The sequence below is a fragment of the Strix aluco genome, chromosome 14 (genome assembly GCF_031877795.1).
Source record: "Strix aluco isolate bStrAlu1 chromosome 14, bStrAlu1.hap1, whole genome shotgun sequence".
Taxonomy (NCBI): domain Eukaryota; kingdom Metazoa; phylum Chordata; class Aves; order Strigiformes; family Strigidae; genus Strix; species Strix aluco.
This window is the reverse complement of record NC_133944.1, coordinates 19717043-19735466: the sequence shown is the minus strand read 5'-3', so window position 1 is coordinate 19735466 and position 18424 is coordinate 19717043. Positions and strand designations below refer to the sequence as shown.

The window sequence follows — 18424 nt, the reverse complement described above, 5'->3', positions numbered from 1 at the left end:
GATTTAAACATTTTCAAAAGAAAAGGATACCAAACATGGATGACTTTTTTTTTTACTCAGTGTTTTTAAAAAAACTTGTAAATTTTTCCCCTGTATTCTCGTCTATGTAGTATATGGCGGTAATATATAAGAAATAACAATTGTGTATGCATGTACAAGTATTTTCTAGAGGGAAGAGGGTGTAAATAGACTTGAAATTACAGTTTAAAGTAGGTATCGTAAACAGAATATGAAAAGAATATAAAACTCATTTAAATTCATTTACACTGCTACCTGGCAATTACAGTTCCTTTCAAATTATGGTCTATCTTCTGGGAAGGTAAAGGAGAGCAACACTGAGGCAAAGCTGGTGTGTCCCTAATTATTATTATTTATTTCTCATTCATTATTATTAATTAATGAGCCAGAAATAATGAAAAAAAAAATCACAGCTACCTGCAACAATAACCTTTTATGCCAAAAGAAAGCTTAAACTAAGTGTATTTCTTGGTTCCAGTGATAGAGACTGTACTAACTAGGACTTTGAATATATTGATTCTAGACATATTGGTTCTTTTGTTTGTTGAACTATCCTTTAGAATTTTCAGTTCCTAACTGTGTAGCAAGTTGCAATGAATTTATTTTTTTTAAACATCTGTTAGGTAAAATTGAAGGATTACACCTGGTTATCAGAAGTAACAGGAAGCCAAATACCAATACATCAAATCCCTACTGCAAATGGTTAGTCTATTTTCAAAAGACTCAAAAGCCAGGGTGCATGTAGGTTTGAATGTAGCTTCAGGGAGCTACAGGGTGCATGGAGCTTCCCCTTGGCTCTGTTAAAAGCCCGAGATTTTAGAACTGCCATAGCTAACTTATACAGTCTAAATACTTCTGGCTCTAGTCTGTATCCTAAAATTGTACACCTGCCAAGCTATACAAGGCTATAAATTAATTTTTGTTCCTTTATGTAACAGAACTCAAGTTAAAAAGTATAAAAAATTGTAAAGAAAGCAGAAATCTATTTTCCTGGCTAAACCATTTCACTTCTTTTGAATTGCTGAAAAGATCTATTAACTCAAGCTTAACATACTAAACAGGATTTCTTTCTTCAAGTGTAAATGGTAAGTATTAAGCTAAAATATTATTCATGCTTTCTTCCATCATATGAGACTTCCCTTCCAGGGCCATTAACAAATTGTAATCTACTCATAATTATCCTGCAGTGGTAGACATTTAGTCCTATGGTTCAATGACATTTGTGTATCCTTGATAAACTTGGTGTGCGGTGGCATACCATATCGTTTACATAGATCACTCCTGTTCTAGTCACTTCCAAGGCCACCTATGCTGAAATTGTGCCCAGCTCATCAAGTTTTGTGTGCTCTGGCGAAGGAGATTTTTGATACTTAAAACAATGACAAATCAGACTGTGATATGCAACCAACATTCCTCATACCAGTCTCTGGACAGAATCCATATTTCTTATCTCTATCGTAGTCTTCAGTGGTTCCACACCATCGGTATCCATCTGTCCTGCCTTCTGTCGTACACTGGTCGTAGGATTGGCCTTGAAATTTAAAGGGAAATTTGCATGGCTGCCCGTCACCATTGCCACCCATTGTAAAAAGTGCTGTAGGGAGAAGGAAAGAGAAAAATGTCAATATGCAATGCTCAGTATCAACAAGGAATCACAATGTGCCAATGGTAACATGTGAAGGTTTTGACAGAGATTAGACAGCCATCATGCGTGGTGCAGTTCAGACTTAGAGCCTCTATTTTACACCAACAATTAAATGTTTTGGCAAGATAGATGAAGGATGTTACAATCTCACAAGTGTGTAGAAGGGAATGAGTGATTGTTCTTTATAAATGAATTGGGAATGAAGAAAATTCTACTGAGCTCTTTGTGATTTGAATTGTGTATATCCTTTATAGCCCACCTCATAACATAAAATTAATATCCCTTCTTGAAACAACATTTAGAAAGAGGATTCTGAGAAAGTCACTCACGTTCCTTAGCACTCTGCTGATTCATTTACCTTGCATAAAAAATGTTAGCTAGAATGGCAGACTTTGTACAGAGCCACATACAAACCAGATCAGTTTTTCCTAATGGCCATCTGTGTACATTTTCAGTTTCTTTAAGATGCTGACATACAGTAAAGTCAGGTAATGACCTGTAGACTTTTCCTCTAGGCTTTGCTTCTCATTTCTGAGAATCCCTACAGCTGGATTCAGGCACTTAATAGATGAGAAAGAGAGGACAGCTATGACTCCTCTGACAGTACTGAACAATGGAGGCTTCTCCTGTCTTTTGCTTCATTAATGTTCCCTGGAGGTAGTGTATTGGTCTTCTAGGGGTTGTTTATTGTCTGTCCACATACACAAACAAGGCCCCATAGCTCAGCCCTGAGAACCAGAAATCTCTCTTGTGGATGAAAGAGTATAGATTAAACTGAGTCAAGAGTTCGCAGATCTGTTTTAAGATTTTAGTAAACTTTCTGGATTTTCTAGAGGAAGACAGATAAAGTTACTCATACTGATATTTAAAAAATGTATGTCCAGATTGAATTACATGAAAATGCAGGTGGCTTGGAGCATGTGACATCTTGTGAATCTGCCTGTGTCTTCTCTTGGCTGCTCTATCTGTGGGGATCCTCAATGGTAGGACTGTGTCTGTGAGTGCCATGTGCTGGCGAGAGGAAACCATGGGTGCAACAAACAGGGCCAGGCCTTGCACTGAACAGAGACAAAAAATCCTTCATGCAGCCATGCACTAATTCCCCTTGAGATTTAAGAACAGCACCTCAGAATGAAACGCGTCTGTTTGAATTCCCAGTGTAAAGTATGCATGATTTGGCCTTTTTTAAGGTACCCAAAGGGATACCTTTCTCCCTGTTCTTCCCCAGTTTAAAGCTACAGCTAAAACCCAAACATGTATGTGGGAAGGTCTGGCAGGTTATTTTAACTTTGCTGTTGTCATTTTTCACGACTAAAAAGCCATTATAGCCTCAGTGTCTTTGTGTAGGATTTGAGGGGGTTTGCCTTTGCTTAGTCTGATACATCGATGGGAAGACACATTGTTTATGAGCGTGCTTCACTTTTTAGAGTAGTAATAAATAAAAACCCATGACCTTTTCTGGCTGAACGGTGACTGGGAAGGGTTCTAACAATGGGGTATTGTGATACAGATGATTCATTTTGCCTTTTCCACTTAAATCAGTAATTGGCCACAGTATTGGGGGCATGAACCAGTAAGTTACTGAACTAAGTTCCAGTCCCACTAAGGAGAGGACTTGGAGCGTTGCAGGCCTGGCTCACATACATGAGTCTGCTGAACTTCTGATCTGGCCAAGCTCTCATCTGTATTCTTCTGCATCCTGGACATGGAAGCAGCCACACAGAGGTCCTATCTCTAGGCAAAAGATAACTGCAACACACGCTGTGCCTCCCCAAAAGAGCAAGCTGGAAAAGTTTGTATTTGTCTCAGATGCTGTAATGTTAGGACTGTGGCTATCATGATTGGAGAAAGACTTGATTTTTTTTTATAAAGGAATGATAGAATTGAAAGGCAAAATTAAACTGAGTTGTTTAGATGACTCATTTACCACATGAGCTGCTTCCAGCTCTAGATCTGGCAAACTCTGTATTTTAATAGCCTTTTTTTTTATTGGTTTAAATGTGGCTAAGCTGCAAAAACCTTATGGAAAGTTAATCTCTCTTACTGCTTTGCATGCAGTCTTTCTGAGTCACAGTCAAAATGCAGTTTTTCATTTTGCTTGAGGTAACATCATGTGATGGTGACAATGGTTTATTAAGTTTTCAAATCCTTCCCCTCTGCTTAACCATAAAATTCTTTGCTTTAATGTAAATGAAAGTTAAAGACAGAGACTAGGTCAGTTTCCTCCAAAACAAAAGCTTTATTTGCTTGTAAGGGGATCTTAAAGTGCTTGACTCTAGTTCTGCATCATGGTAAGCTCAGCAATTTAAGAATCAGTGAAGATACGCTGATGTGAGAGCAGATTCACACTGGACATTACTAATCTGTGAGCTGCACTGCACTGTTAGCTCTTCCCAGAAAAATCAGTCAGTTGGGATGTAAGGAAACCTCAGGCTGGAAGGCTGCTAAAAACCCTGTGACACACATCCAAGGTGGAGGTAGCTGCAGCTTCATGAGGGTTCTGCCTGGGAGAGCAGTCGAGCAGCAGCCTACAAGAACTGTGACTAGTGTGAGGGAGGTACAGGCAGAGTACAGATCTCAGTAATGTTAGATATTGGAGGACCAAAGTTAGGAGTCTAAACTCCCTGTAGTGTCAGTGGAGTTTGGTAATGAGAGAGATTCAAGATCCCTTGGTCCCATATGGCAAAGGAGAGGTTCAGCACACCTGCGTAAGATTTGTGTAGCAGGTAGATAACTTTCTGCTTTCCCTTCTGCTTTGACAAATGATAGTTGAATCAGTCTACAAAATCAGGGTACAGATCTGGGATTAACTTTAGAAAAGCCTGGTGCAGTACCATAGCTTTAAAAGTGTTTCCAAATATGCAGCATGGCTCTATAAAGAGAAGAATTGAAACTAATTTCAGTGAACTTAACGGGAGACAAACAAACATGACAACTAAGAATGTTGCCCCCAACACAGACTCTATGATGTAAATCCTCCCTTATCTGAAATTATTAGCTGGGTTTTAGCAAATGGTGTCTTGGAATAATGAGTGAACAATGCTGCTCTGAATTTAATAAGAAACATCTGTGCATAACTGTTCAAGGATCTTGCGAAACAATTACATCAGAAACAAAAGGCTGAAACCCTTCTGTTCTGTTTCAGAAACCTTGACACAAGCATTTTCAGGAACACTGACTTCCAGAATGAACTCTCCCTGAGAGTGCTTCACTGCTTATGTTTTTGGTCTTACATGACTTTGGGATTTTACAAAGGTATCAGTCAGGGTATGTGGATCTCGGGTTGTCTAACCTATAATCATTGCTTTATTCTGACTATATCTGAGCATTTGGAGTATTTTAAAGAAATAAGCCCAGTTTTGCTCTTTTCTAGTTGGAAGGATTAACCTGAGGAAGAGGAGATTTGGGGAAAGGTGGGGAATGAAGGACATGGCAAAGTTTTAGGAAAAAATGATTGTGCGGGTATGTGCGTGTGCATGCACATAAGCTCCTGAAGTAAATGTTGGGCTAAAGAAGCTAGTTCTGAAACTAACATATACTCTAACTAACTGAATGGAGTTAAATCCGGTTGGCGGCTGGTCACGAGTGGTGTCCCCCAGGGCTCAGTTTTGGGGCCACTCCTGTTTAACATCTTCATTGATGATCTAGATGAGGGGTTCGAGTGCACCCTCAGTAAGTTTGCAGATGACACCAATTTGGGTGGGAGTGTTGATCTGCTCGAGGGTAGGGAGGCTCTGCAGAGACCTGGACAGGCTGGAGCAATGGGCTAAGGCCAGCTGGAGGAGTTTCAATAAGGCCAAATGCCGGGTGCTGCACTTTGGCCACAACAACCCCCAGCAGCGCTACAGGCTTGGGGAGGACTGGCTGGAGAGCTGCCAGTCAGAGAGGGACCTGGGGGTGTTGATTGACAGCCGGCTGAACATGAGCCAGCAGTGTGCCCAGGTGGCCAAGAAGGCCAATGGCATCCTGGCTTGTATCAGAAATAGCATGGCCAGCAGGGACAGGGAAGTGATCTTGCCCCTGTACTTGGCACTGGTGAGGCCGCACCTCGATGACTGGGTTCAGTTTTGGGCCCCTCACTACAAAAAGGACATTGAATGACTCGAGCATGTCCAGAGAAGGGCAACGAAGCTGGTGAAGGGTCTGGAGCACATGTCATACGAGGAGCAGCTGAGGGAACTGGGGTTGTTTAGTCTGGAGAAGAGGAGGCTGAGGGGAGACCTCATCGCCCTCTACAGCTACCTGAAGGGAGGTTGCAGAGAGCTGGGGATGAGTCTCTTTAACCAAGTAATAAGCGATAGGACAAGAGGTAATGGCCTCAAATTGCGCCAGGGAAGGTTTAGACTAGATATTAGGAAACATTTATTTCCAGAAGGGGTTGTTGGGCATTGGAATGGGCTGCCCAGGGTGGTGGTGGAGTCCCCATCCCTGGAGGTGTTTAAGAGCAGAGTCGACTTAGCGCTGAGGGATGTGGTGTAGTTGGGAACTGTCAATGTTAGGTTAATGGTTGGACTGGATGATCTTCAAGGTCTTTTACAACCTAGGCGATTCTGTGAACTTTTGTTTTGATTAAGCGAAGTCTGTTAAAAGTTCACACTCCTGCTTGTTCATCCCCTATAGTTGTATAAATAGCTGTCATCATGGTAGATCCCAGCTCTAGATGTGATCTGTAATGGGCAACTAGGGTTTTGGAAATGAAAGAATATTTTCCCATCACATGGTATCACATTAAGGCTAGAAAACTATGTTCTACAACAGATTATCTTTGCAAACCAGTAGCATCCTGATGCAGAAAATTTGTTATGTTATACTGGAAGCTGTACGGTCTCGGAAATGAACTTGAGAAAACCCCAAAATTTGTCAAGCAGGAATCTATTTAGTGTTTGGCTACAACAGGATACCAGAGAAGTTTTGAAGACAGGGTATCTGAATTTTTTCTACATACACATATCTGTGATCTTTTGAAAAATTATGTGTACTTAACTGACACATACATATTAACACATGTACATGCATTTTTACAGTACCCGTTGAGGCTAGCGTGGGACATGTCAGGCTGTGCTTGTGTATTCTTGGTCTGGAAAAACCCTGAACATGTCTTGTTTTGTTAGCTTTCCATCCTAAGCATCACTAGTTTTCTTTCAGCAATCTGCATTCTCTTTCCTTGTACTGACTGCATACAGCCATAATATTATAAATAAGTTTAGTACTATTGTTCCAAGCAGGATTAGCATGAGTCCAAGAAAAGCTCCATTGTTTTCTGTTTCATTCTCTTTCATGATTCTCTTGCTATTAGTTATGACACAGCAGTAGCAGGCCAGAGTTTTAGTGACCCTGTGGATCCATTGCTCAGAATGTAAGGTAACAAGAGTTACCTTGCAAAAACTCCCTGATGCCAAAAGCTTATAGCAATTGGTTATATACAAAGGGAAAAAAATGAATGTGGGAAACTGCAGTACTGGGAACGTCCGTGAACATACGTGCCAGCTGGAGCTGGCAAACAGGAGATGGAACAAGTGGCTAAAAGCCCCTTCTCTACTCTTCACACTGCTGAAAAATTAGCATAGTAGGCTACAGCCAATTATACTTAATTGCTTCTCTAAAAGTTTCCTGCTGTGTGATATACAGGAGATCAAATTAACACTTATATAATAAATTGTTTGAACTCTTATATCTAGTAGACTCATAAAGATTTTCAAGCATATGTTCCTGATGTTTAACAGGAAACATATTGTCATAATTTCATTTGGAAGATAATAATCATATTGTGTATATTTTTAAAACATTATGGCTACATGAAAGCATTATACAGAGTCTAATCTGTAAGTGAGTGTTTCCAAATATGAAATAAATTGCTTGTGAAACAAAGGATTCTGTTCACATTCCAAAAAGTTAGAAATTAAGTACCATCTTAGCTTTCCTAGACCTTCTAACAGTTTTGTACAGATACTGATACAGAGTTATGGTTTCTGAAATACAGTGTCATTCCTGTATCTAAAGTGAACTGTTGGCACTGCTTCATGAGTAAGAGTCCTAAGACCTGCGTTAAAAATAAACCCCTAAATTCTAAAAATGTGAGTCCTTTCCTGGCTAGCAATTTACAATGTACCAACATATAAATAACTTTGTACCAGCATAGATACTCAATTGAAATTCAATCATTTCTATTTTGAAAAGCAGTATGAGGTCATTTAAAGGGTGATTTGTGACAATAATAGTGTCACATTGCACTAAAAGTGCTCCAAGACTCAGAGGACCTGGGCCACCAGTTGGTAAAATTGGTATCCAGAGTTATAGAGGTTTGACTTAATGGGTTTCATCCTTAACTACAAGTTTTTGTCAGTTACTGCTCTTGAAGGAGATGCGATTTCAATTGTTTGTGGAATGGCCTGCAATTTAGGGAGAGATTTCTGTCATTTAATGTGCTCTGTCTCCACATTTGGCCCTGTCCTTCATCTAAAAGATGGTCGTCTTCCCTGGATTGTGAAACTCAACCTGTAGTGTCTTTGATGTATATATGGGGCCATCACCACTTCAGACATATCTTCAATATGTCCCTGTTTTCAGAGAAAGGCCTTGGCCTGGGTCATCATCAGTTACAAACTCTCCTACACCAAGGGAGCCTGAAGGCTAAAGCCTATAGGGAATTTTGTCTGCTTAGATACTGAGGAGATATTAAAGAGCACTAAATCTAAATCTGCCAGAAAGGAAGTGGGAAAAGTACAACGAGAAGTGGATGGACAAAAAAGTAGGGAACAGTCTACCAGAAAAAAAGCAGTAGAAACAATGATCTACTTACACTCGTGGGGACAAAAGCCATATTTGCCATCTGCATCAAAGTCTTTGGTTGTGGAACACCAGAGGAATCCATCGCTGCGTCCTGCATCTGTGCAGCTGTTATATTCCTTGCCATTGAACCAGAAGGGAAATTTGCAGTATTCACCATCTGCATTTCCATACTTCACTCTAACCACTATAAAGAGAACAAATGCAGTGGTGAAATTAGCCACCAACTGATTAAAAAAAAAAAAAAAATACAGTTTCTGGACATCTTCTTTTCCTGGAGGATATTGGTATAAAAATGCAGTCTGAATTTTCACTTTAAAATTCAATATGCTGCTGGTCTCTCTATTGGCAAGATGGTCATAACTGAAATAATAACTGGTAATTTTGAAAGAATTACATGGATATTACTCATGGTGAAGTGTTAGAATGAACTGCCCTTAAAATCAGCCCAGAAAAATATATATGTTGTTGTTACTATGGCAAGGCAAACTTATAAACATGCTGTTAATACATTTAGTAATTTAGTTTCTTTGGTAATATGGTCTAAAATGTTCAGTATAAGTTGAAAAGTTCCAGGCAGCAGTTGAGCATGAGCTGAACATGACTTGTGCCTCATAAACCACTTTGGTATTTCCAATTTGACTTGAATGAGATCTGCTGCAACACTGTGGGGATAGGGTGGTAACGCAGACACACCCAGATCCTGGGTTTTATTTCAGTTTGTCACATGTAGTCTTAAGACTACAGTACTGGTGCTGTAATACATATTAATGTATAGATAATTCACTTATCCATAGCATTTCTTTTAATGCCAGTAACTAACTGGATGCTTGTGCAGTATTTCCACTAATATGGAAAACAGTTTCCTCCTGTTCGTTGTTAGTCTGAGGCAGGGATCCAGTCCAGTTACTACAGCTACCGGTCAGTTCTTCTGCTAAAGTTAAAAGAAAGCCAAACAGAAGGAAGTTGACTATTTTGGTATTAAAGTTCAATTATTTTTTTGATGGGAGGACAGCTGAGAAAACTAGAATTTGAAATAAAAGGCAAACATGAGTATGCATTCTTCTTTTAAGTTTTCCAAATTATTTTACAGTAGAAGAATTATATTTAGTATTATATGGTTGTGGCAAAGTTCAAACAGAAAAAAGAGGCTCCGTACTAATACTTGGTCTGGGTTGTCTACTTCAGGTGATATTAACTGGACTTCAGTTGTTTTCTTCTAAAGGGTACAGCAAGCTGCCAGTTAAAGATTCCTGGAGATGTTCTTAATCCACTGTTTGATGTCAATTTTGTTTCAGTCATCAGCTTGAGGGGTTTATATTCCATTTGTTTTTGACAGATACCATCATTCTATGAAAACCTATTCAAGTGGATGGTTCAATTTTTAACAACCAGAGTCATAGCTTAAGTCATCTTAAAAAGAGTATGTCAGCAGAAAAGCACTGGCCAGTCTGCCTCTAACAAATGAACTTTAAAGATGTTGTAGTTTGAGACCCTGAGAACTTAAGCATTCAAAATTGCAGTCATGGCTTTGTACTTTTCCCACAATTCATGAAGGTTGAGAAGCATCAGGCCCATTATTAATTCAGTTTTTCAAGGGGCAACAGCAGAGGAACAGAAAGGGAAATCCTAGGTAGCATTTATTTAGGAATTACATAAACATTTTGTAGAGAACAATTTAAATTGTATAAATTAATTTTTACCCCCTAACTTTTATTGACATGTGGATGAAAACATTTAGTGCAGTCCTAAAACATAGGAGCCAGCAGGCCATATGTTCTGAAACATTAAAAAGTCTGGTACCTTGCCCCTCTCCAAGAGTCCACAGTTCATCATCATCAAAATGGGAGTCTCCTCCAATTCCTGGCCCCGGTGCAAAGGCATGAGCCAGGAGACCATCTTTGCCATCAAATGGATAGCCATCACCATGTTCTGCAGAAGGAAGCAGACAAAAAAAGAGCAGTTTCTAATGACCTCAACTCTGTGAGATTCTATACAGGAATGATGATTATCATGTGTACTTTCCCATCCAAGACAGCAGCAGAATACACTAGTGAGTGAGTTTATTGGTATGGGCTGTGCTGGCAAGACTGAACCAGAGAGAAGCAGCCAGTTCTTACAAAGAACATTAAGTGTCAGTACTGCAGTTGTCACAGCATGTTATTTTATATCTCGTAAGTATTGTGGAAAGGAATCAAAGACAGTGAAGAACAGTGAAATATTGTATATTATATGTATGACTGCATACACACTGCTATTTCTCAATGGAGACTGGTAGGGAGCTGTAAAATAAACACTGTAGATGAGGGGTATTTTCAGATAATTCGTATCAGTATCCAACACAGAGATTGGAACGTAAAGGCAGATTTCTTTTTGCAGGTTACTGTTTTCTGCCACATCTCAGGCTGCTGTGCTTTTTTCTTTGGGCAGGATACTAACTACTTTGACCAGGAAAACAAATCAGCTGGGTGTCTCAGTGGTGAGCCTCTGGAAAGCTAGCTCTTATTCAGTGCTCTGAGTCCTGCAATGAGCCTGTTCCTCCTCCACACCAACCACTCTGAGACTCAGGCAGCTCACAGGGCAACAGCAGGTTAAGTAGTTCTCCTGTGATTACACTGTAGGCTTTTCTTGGAAGTACACTGCATGTGGGCAAGGCAGGCTGGCAAGGGCATAACCCTGGTATTCATAGCTTTCCTACCACACTGACCTGTGCATCAAAGCTGGCTGCCAGCATCTCCAGTTGCATCATTTCAGGCCTTTTGCTCTGATGTCTTGCCATTTAACAGAAGCCCTAAATACACAGGCCTGATTCTCTACTCCGTTAGACTGATTTCATGCTGGTGTCACTCTCTTAGTACTAGTTCAGTTCATTCATTTCAGTAGACTAGTGTGTCAGTTGTCAAGAAGATTTTGGCATACATTAGATGCTTTACTCCCATTTATTTCAGAGTAGATCCTTTGCTTAAGAGAAAGCTTAAAAATGAAAAACCTTGTGGCTCTCCCAGCTCCTGTGAATCTGACATGCAGAAAAGTGATAAGAATGAATGAATGTGGAAGAAGCTCTTCTCCCACTGTTTCTGAGCTAACTCTAACCAGCAAGTACTAAAACCAGCAGAAACACTTCTCTTTTTGTAAGACTTTTTGTGAACCAAGCCAGCCTGGATGAGGATCTGAAGTTTTGAGTTCTGTTCAGAAACTCTGAAGCTTTTGAGGTCAACCCATCAGTAGCTAAAGCAAAGAAAACCAGCTTGAAATGGAGGCTTTTACAAAGAGCTCAGTTATTCTTTGAACTGTTCACTTCACTTCTAAAGTCTACCTCCCAAGTGATTGGCTGCATAAGCATCTTCATTAGTATTAAAAATTCTGTGACTGTCTGTAAGAAGTTAAAATGCCCCAGGTTTACACTGAAAAGTTATAAACATTCTTTCAGGGGAAACGAAAATTAATTGAGAAGGCATGTACAACAAAAATGAATCAAGTCACCTATCATCAGCTGGACTCAAACCGTAATTCAGCTTATGATCCATATTTTTAAGTTCCTCAGGACCAAAGGATGCATTGAAGGCTGCTTTCTGCTGTGCTAAAGAACAGAGACCAGCTATGGAGTCAAAATTGAAAGCCAAAAATCCATTTTTTAGCTCCAGTATGTTAGGACCTCCACCAGTATCACTGAAAAACTGAGTCTGGAGCTATAAATAAACAGTATGATGGCATTCTATTCTCTTCCATGGCGGAAAGCCAGCTCACATTATCTGAAGATCTGTACCAATATTTCCCAGTTCTATTTCTGATTTGTAAATTTAAAAATAAAATGTTGCCCCTAGCAATTCTCTTTTGGAAAGATAAATATAGTATAAGGATATTGTATAAATACTTTTCTCTCTCTCTCTCATACATAAGAAAGAAAAAAAAAAATCTTAGTGAAATTAGATCTTAGCCTGTACAAGCCAAGTGCAAACTAGGACAAGGTTTGCCAGAAAGGTTCATGGGTACTACTTACTGAGGGTAGATCATTCCAATACTAAGGATTAATGAAAGGAACAAACCAAAAATGTATGTAAAAAAAGAAAAATGTACCCCATCTGCCAAAATTAATCATAATGTCTGCTTCTCCATCATTTATTCGGTTAAATCTCAGCGGTGTGACATCACTCCAGACTTGAAAGGCTCGAGCAAAGGCATCATCTACTGTCTCAGGATCCAAATCCGGGGTATAGCCTATAATCCTTAGAGGTAAAAGGAAGAGTTAAATAACACATAAACCCCCTTCCAGTATTTGTTGTTTACTGATCAAAATGCTGAGTAGACTCAGTAGTGAAACCAATTAAGAGGTAACACTGCTGTATGTGAGATCTAAACACTTTTCTTTGATTCAGAGATGTGTTTAGATGTGGCACTTACTGTTTATTTTTCTTTGGAATTGATGCAGCAGCATGAAGAAAATTACATAGCCAGAGGCTGTAAAGCCTGCATGGCAGTGGGCCTTGCACAAAATATTCAGGGTTTTGCATCAGTGCTGAGGTGCTGGCAAGCCATACTGTCACTTTAGACGTGAACATACAAGCACATCTTGATATATAAGATTTATTTGCCAGAAAGAGAGCTCAATAACATTCTGAAAGTTTCAAGTGTGGTTGTTTTGCTCTTTAATAATAACAGAGAAACAGCCCTTGTCCCTCACCTTCGTAGTTTGATCCCAGTTGAATGCTAATCCTTTACCAGTGTGTTGGTTACATTGGCAATAGGATACGTGGGGAAATAGGAGGTAAAAGCATGTAAGAGAGAGCCATAGGGCTGACATGGGAAAGGGACAAACTCTTAAGTTTGTTTCTTTCTTCTTCATATATTTTAGTTGGACTTCTTAGTGCCTTATATTGTGGCCAGCTAACCTCCATGTAAAGACAAGTTTCCAGTTCTTTGCTGCTGGGGCCGTGCATAGTGAGGGAAACTACTTTATGCCTAAGGAGAATGAGGAAGAATCAGAGGAAGCACATCAGCAAGCGGGGGCTGCAAAAGCTGCCACAGGTTTTTTCAGTGTTTATTAGGCTAGTCGCAGCGTGAGGGATGCTTTGAGTCATAACTTGTGAGGAAGCAGCAGACTAAGTCAAGCAGCTAAGAGAAATCTTCCGTTCTCATTGGTGCTAAAAGTTTGTTCCTGGGCCACCTAAGGTAATGAGATTTTTTTTATTACTGACTTCAATGAGAGCTATATTGGTCCCTAACTTTTCAGAGTAAGAGTAAGAAATTCAAACATGCCAAACCTATTGCAATAGGTTTGCTTTACATCATGTCTGTATATATCTGAAATACAATTGTTTTATTTTAAAATTTGATTCCCTCAAATTTATGACTGCTGAACACAGAGGAGTTTGTCCTCCTACTGAGCAGATGGGCAGGTGAGATACTCCTCCTCCAGTTCCCTTAGGATTCTTGCAGCAGAGCAAAGAATAAAAGCAGAATCTCTTTAGTCTCAACCAGAACCATAAAGTTGATCTTTAGGTAATTATTCCTGAAATTTTACAATTTGAAATTTCAGAGGTGTTTGCTAAAACATTTGGTAGTTATCCAAACACAAAGAGATTCTAATTCAAGAAATCCTGTGTAGGATGTAGAAGTGGAGCAGCCACTCCACTTCTAAGTATCTTGTCTGATTGGTTCTTAAAAGCGCTATGGTTGTATGTGAGCAAAACCCAACATCACCAGTCAGTACCTGTATGTTATATGATTCTTTTCCCATTTTGGCTTTCTTGGAAAGAAGTTGTAATTGGCTACATCTGGGTTACCACAGCGGGGTTTCTTCATTGTCTCAATAGTATTTTGATCCAAATCTCCTGTTTCAGGCAGCCCAAAAAATTTCTGCATTTTCTTCAAAGTATCTTTCAGGACAAATAAATTGCAATTGTCTTTTGGGCACCCATAGTATTTATTCAGGTATTGCTTGAAAAAAAAAAGCACAGAACAAAGACTTTAAAATTCATAAAAGAAATAGTTAATCTTTACAAATAAATGCTGTAATTCTGTGTTAGCTTTCCATCTGTAATTTTCAAGTTTTCTTTTTAAAATTACTATTATTAGTAACTGAGAGACCAGCAGAATCTCCTTAATTGACACAAACCATCCTTGATCACACAACATTGCTAATTAAGCAATCATTTCCACTATTAGCTATCACCTTTACTTAATGAATTGCTTTATTAGTAAGTAGAGCATAGAGCTTTAATGTAGAACTACAAAGTAAAAATGGATTTATCTTTTTTTTGGTTTCTTTATGATGTATAAATATGCTTGCAGTTTTAGATTTTATGTATTTTTTTTCTTGGAAGACCCTATGGATTATTGAGAAACTTGACAAGGTATCAAAGCGGCCACACAAATGAGACCACATTAATTGAAAAGAAAAAAAAAATGTTTATTCAAACAGCATAAAGCTATTTATATGTATTTGCTTTTGAGCCAAACATTGCAAAGACCTGAGGAAGAAGGTCTTTGGTAGCGTCTCAGTTGGCTGGACACTGCAGCCAACCCATATCTGCATACTTCAAACTCCATTGAATGCTCCAGCAGATTATGGCCAGACTGATCTTTCTGATACAGCCATGGTGGCAGATCACAAAATTACCTCTCCTTAGAAAACAGTGGTCATAAGCAATCAAAAAGGCAGCACAAATCCCATTATTTTCACCTCTTGTCTAAAATAATACCCATCCGAGCCTCATCCACTTTCCATTTTGATCAGTATGACCTAATTAGCAGGTGTAGTGCAGTTTAAAAAAAAAAAGTTTGTCTGTTGTTTGCTGCCTCTAATCCCGGAGGAGCAATGGGTTAGTCTGTTCCCTGGCAGTTGTTCCAGTTAAGCAGCCATGTCTTTCAGATGTGTGTTGATAAGTTTTGTGTTTATGTTAAAGTAAACTGTAGATAAACAGCTGTGGTCCTGATTATCCATACACGGTCCCCACCTTCTGTGTGATACACAAGCGAGATCACACAAACAATTAAGTATTTAGCATTTTTTCCCTTAAATTCAGTGTTGACTGGCAGAAGAACTGTGAGGTTCTTGGGGTAGGGACCAACCCTGAGAGAATGCCTGGCAGTCTCTAGCACATGGGGAAACCTGCCATAAAAACATAGTCATTCAAATGAAAAAGAATGACAAGAAGTTATATCTTCAGCAACTGTCTAAAATCCATTATCAACTCTGTTCCTAACTGGAGACTAACAAACATGGCCACACAACGCACTGCTGGCTAGCTAGAGGTTTTGGATTCAGTGTTTGGATCTAGACTGAATTTGAGAAAACCTGTAGCTCAAGATGTTGCCTTAGCTTGGACTGTTGCACAGTCATGCTGTTTAGATTACGTACAGCTTTAGACTGTTGAATTTATATCTTCACTGTGGAGTAGATAAATGGTTTATGATCAAGATGGCACTCTGGGTACTTCTATAATGTTAATAACCTATCATTATCTAATTATTTTCATTCACAGGTACTAAACAGCTTGACTAAACTATCTGGAGTTGTAGATTTTATCCAGTAAAGTGAATCTTACGGTTCTCTTGCACAAAGATTTCAGGAACTCCACACTCAAGTCTGGGTTTGCAATATTTTATGCCTAGATCTAAAAGAAAAGCTACAGCCATCTCAAATGGCAGGCATTCCCAAACTGATGGGTGCTTAACATGGCACAGAGCTGAGGGATGCCCTTGTCAATGATGCTGTTAGACAGGAAGGTTGCAAGTTACAGATCTTTCCAGTAAAACTGTCTGTAGCAGAGGAAGAAGCATCCTTCAGGTATTGTATCCAAAATATTAACCACAAATCCAAGGTAGGAAACCACCCAAAATAAGGTAAAGGTATATTTGCCAAAAATATATCACAGAGAATTATTTCTAACATGATTACAAGAAGCCTGACAAAATGACTGCACATTTAAGTTCTTGTGCCAGGAAGTGTTGCAGAGGGAAACCTTACTTTATGTATCTAATTAATTCACTGAAGTTCACCCAGGAGACCGGGGATCAGACCACTACATCAGCAAAATACAGCAAAGGATATTTGATGACGGCAGTTGGTCAAGCCTGGATTTCACCACTTCCTCATTAAGTCCAGGCGTACCTCATCTACCCTGCGTAGGAAATGGTTCAGAGCTTACTCAGAAAAAGGATTTAATCAAGATGTTACACCATTTCCTTCAGAAGGTCCTCCATCCACCTACTGACTAAGCACAGACTATGCCTAGTTTTTGTGATTTTTATAACTTCTGATGTGGTATTTTTCCAGTGGAGACTGTGGCACTGGCAAATAATGGACACAGAATGGTTTTACCTTTGCTACCACTGAGCTTCTGTCTACTCATAGTTAATGGGGCCTTGTGGAAATTATGTGAAATGCAATAGGAATATAATCAAATAGGCTAGTTTGGAGGCTCTGTTCTTATCTGAATTTTCATTTTAATGTAGTTTGATATATTTTCTTATGCTTCTGTTTGCATCTCCCAGTGAGGTACCATGATATAATATAGACTATACATCAGAACTGCTTATTGAAGAAGCAGGGTGCTGCTCTTGCCATTTTAGCTTTGGGAGGAAGATATGCAACCAAAAATATAAAATGAGGCATGGTAAAGAATTTTACTTGCTAACTCCTTTCAGTTTTTCCTAAAATGGAGATTTTACTGAAGATGAGAAATGAACATAACTAGCTGTTCTATGAGAAGAGAATCCTGAAGAAAATGTAGTGTCTATGTAAACCACATCTTGGCCTAGGCTGCAAAATTCAGTTTCCCCAGAGTCAGCAGGGAGCTGTGGTGATCTGGAATTTTGATCCAACCCATTAATGAAACAGGGTCCAGCAGCAACATAGCAATTTGTGTTCTGATGCTGAGTGTTGGGGCTGTTCCGATGGAGGGTGTGAGGGAAAGGCAGCCAGTTAGCATTACCCAAGAATACTATAAGAAAGACAAAGAAGAACTGCAGTGTTAAACCAGCTTGTAATTTTCCTCTGAGTACACATAATAAATAGGTTGTTTGAAAGACACAGAGATGAGGGGAGATGTGGATTGCTGTTATTGAATAAAAGCCTGACTGTGTCTAAGAAAATAGATTATTTAAGAGTGTTTAAATTACTGTTAGATATGTGGGATCCCACTCTTCTTTCCCACATGCACTGCCCCCCATCCCCTGGCTGCTGTGCTGCTGAGGCAAAACCTTGGGTGAATTTGTTTTGTTAAAGGCTGAGAAGTGCCCTTTTTGGGTCAGTTTGTCTGTTTTTCCTAAACTTTCCACCTCAGCTCCCATCTGGAAATTCTCTCTCCACCCTCCCCCAGACCTTCTTTAACCTGGCAAGCTTTCCCAAGATGCACACCAATTCCTAAAGAAAAGTGACCAACTTTCAAATCTCTGTGTCCTAATATAAGAATAATTTATCTCAATCTTCTTTCAAATGGACTCACTGATGAAGAAGAGAAATGTCTATAATTTACATGCTAAAATAACGATAATCCATCTCAATCTCCCCTTAAATGGACTTCCCCATAATGTCATTTTTATGAAGGTCCACAGGGCTAAAATAAGGTTAAAATAAAATGCTGTAGAGTTATAGCTATAGTTTGCTAATGTCACAGAAATCCAAACTCATTTTTTTGTTCCAGATTGAATTTGGAAAAAAATATTTCTTTAAACCTCTGATGAGATTTTTTTTTCAAAGTCAAAACTAGTCACAATGGCTTCTGAAACTCGAGCCAGCTTTCGATTGTAATTGTCCCTTAAAGCTATGTTTATGCAACACACGGTAAACAATCTGGAAAACAAACTTCTGAAAGCTGTGAGCATTAAGTGAGTCTCGGAAGCCCTCACTTCTACTTGATTTAAGTAAAAAAATTAGATGTCTCTAATTTGCCCTTCTCCCCTCTTACCATTGCAATCTTTTGATTATAGTCACGATGATATAATGAAATTATTTTGTATGTTCAGACTTAA

General features: G+C 39.1%; 1 protein-coding gene across 1 annotated transcript in view; it reads right to left on the bottom strand.

The window, feature by feature from the left end:
- Positions 1-18424, bottom strand: part of MMP2 (matrix metallopeptidase 2) — a 36498-nt gene that overhangs the window by 17574 nt on the left and 500 nt on the right. Inside the window, exons 2-6 of the mRNA XM_074839344.1 lie at positions 14160-14386; positions 12527-12675; positions 10253-10381; positions 8463-8636; positions 1439-1612 (exon numbers count right to left, since the gene is read on the bottom strand). Coding sequence (XP_074695445.1) covers positions 1439-1612; positions 8463-8636; positions 10253-10381; positions 12527-12675; positions 14160-14386 — 853 coding nt within the window. The remainder of the gene's footprint in view (positions 1-1438; positions 1613-8462; positions 8637-10252; positions 10382-12526; positions 12676-14159; positions 14387-18424) is intronic.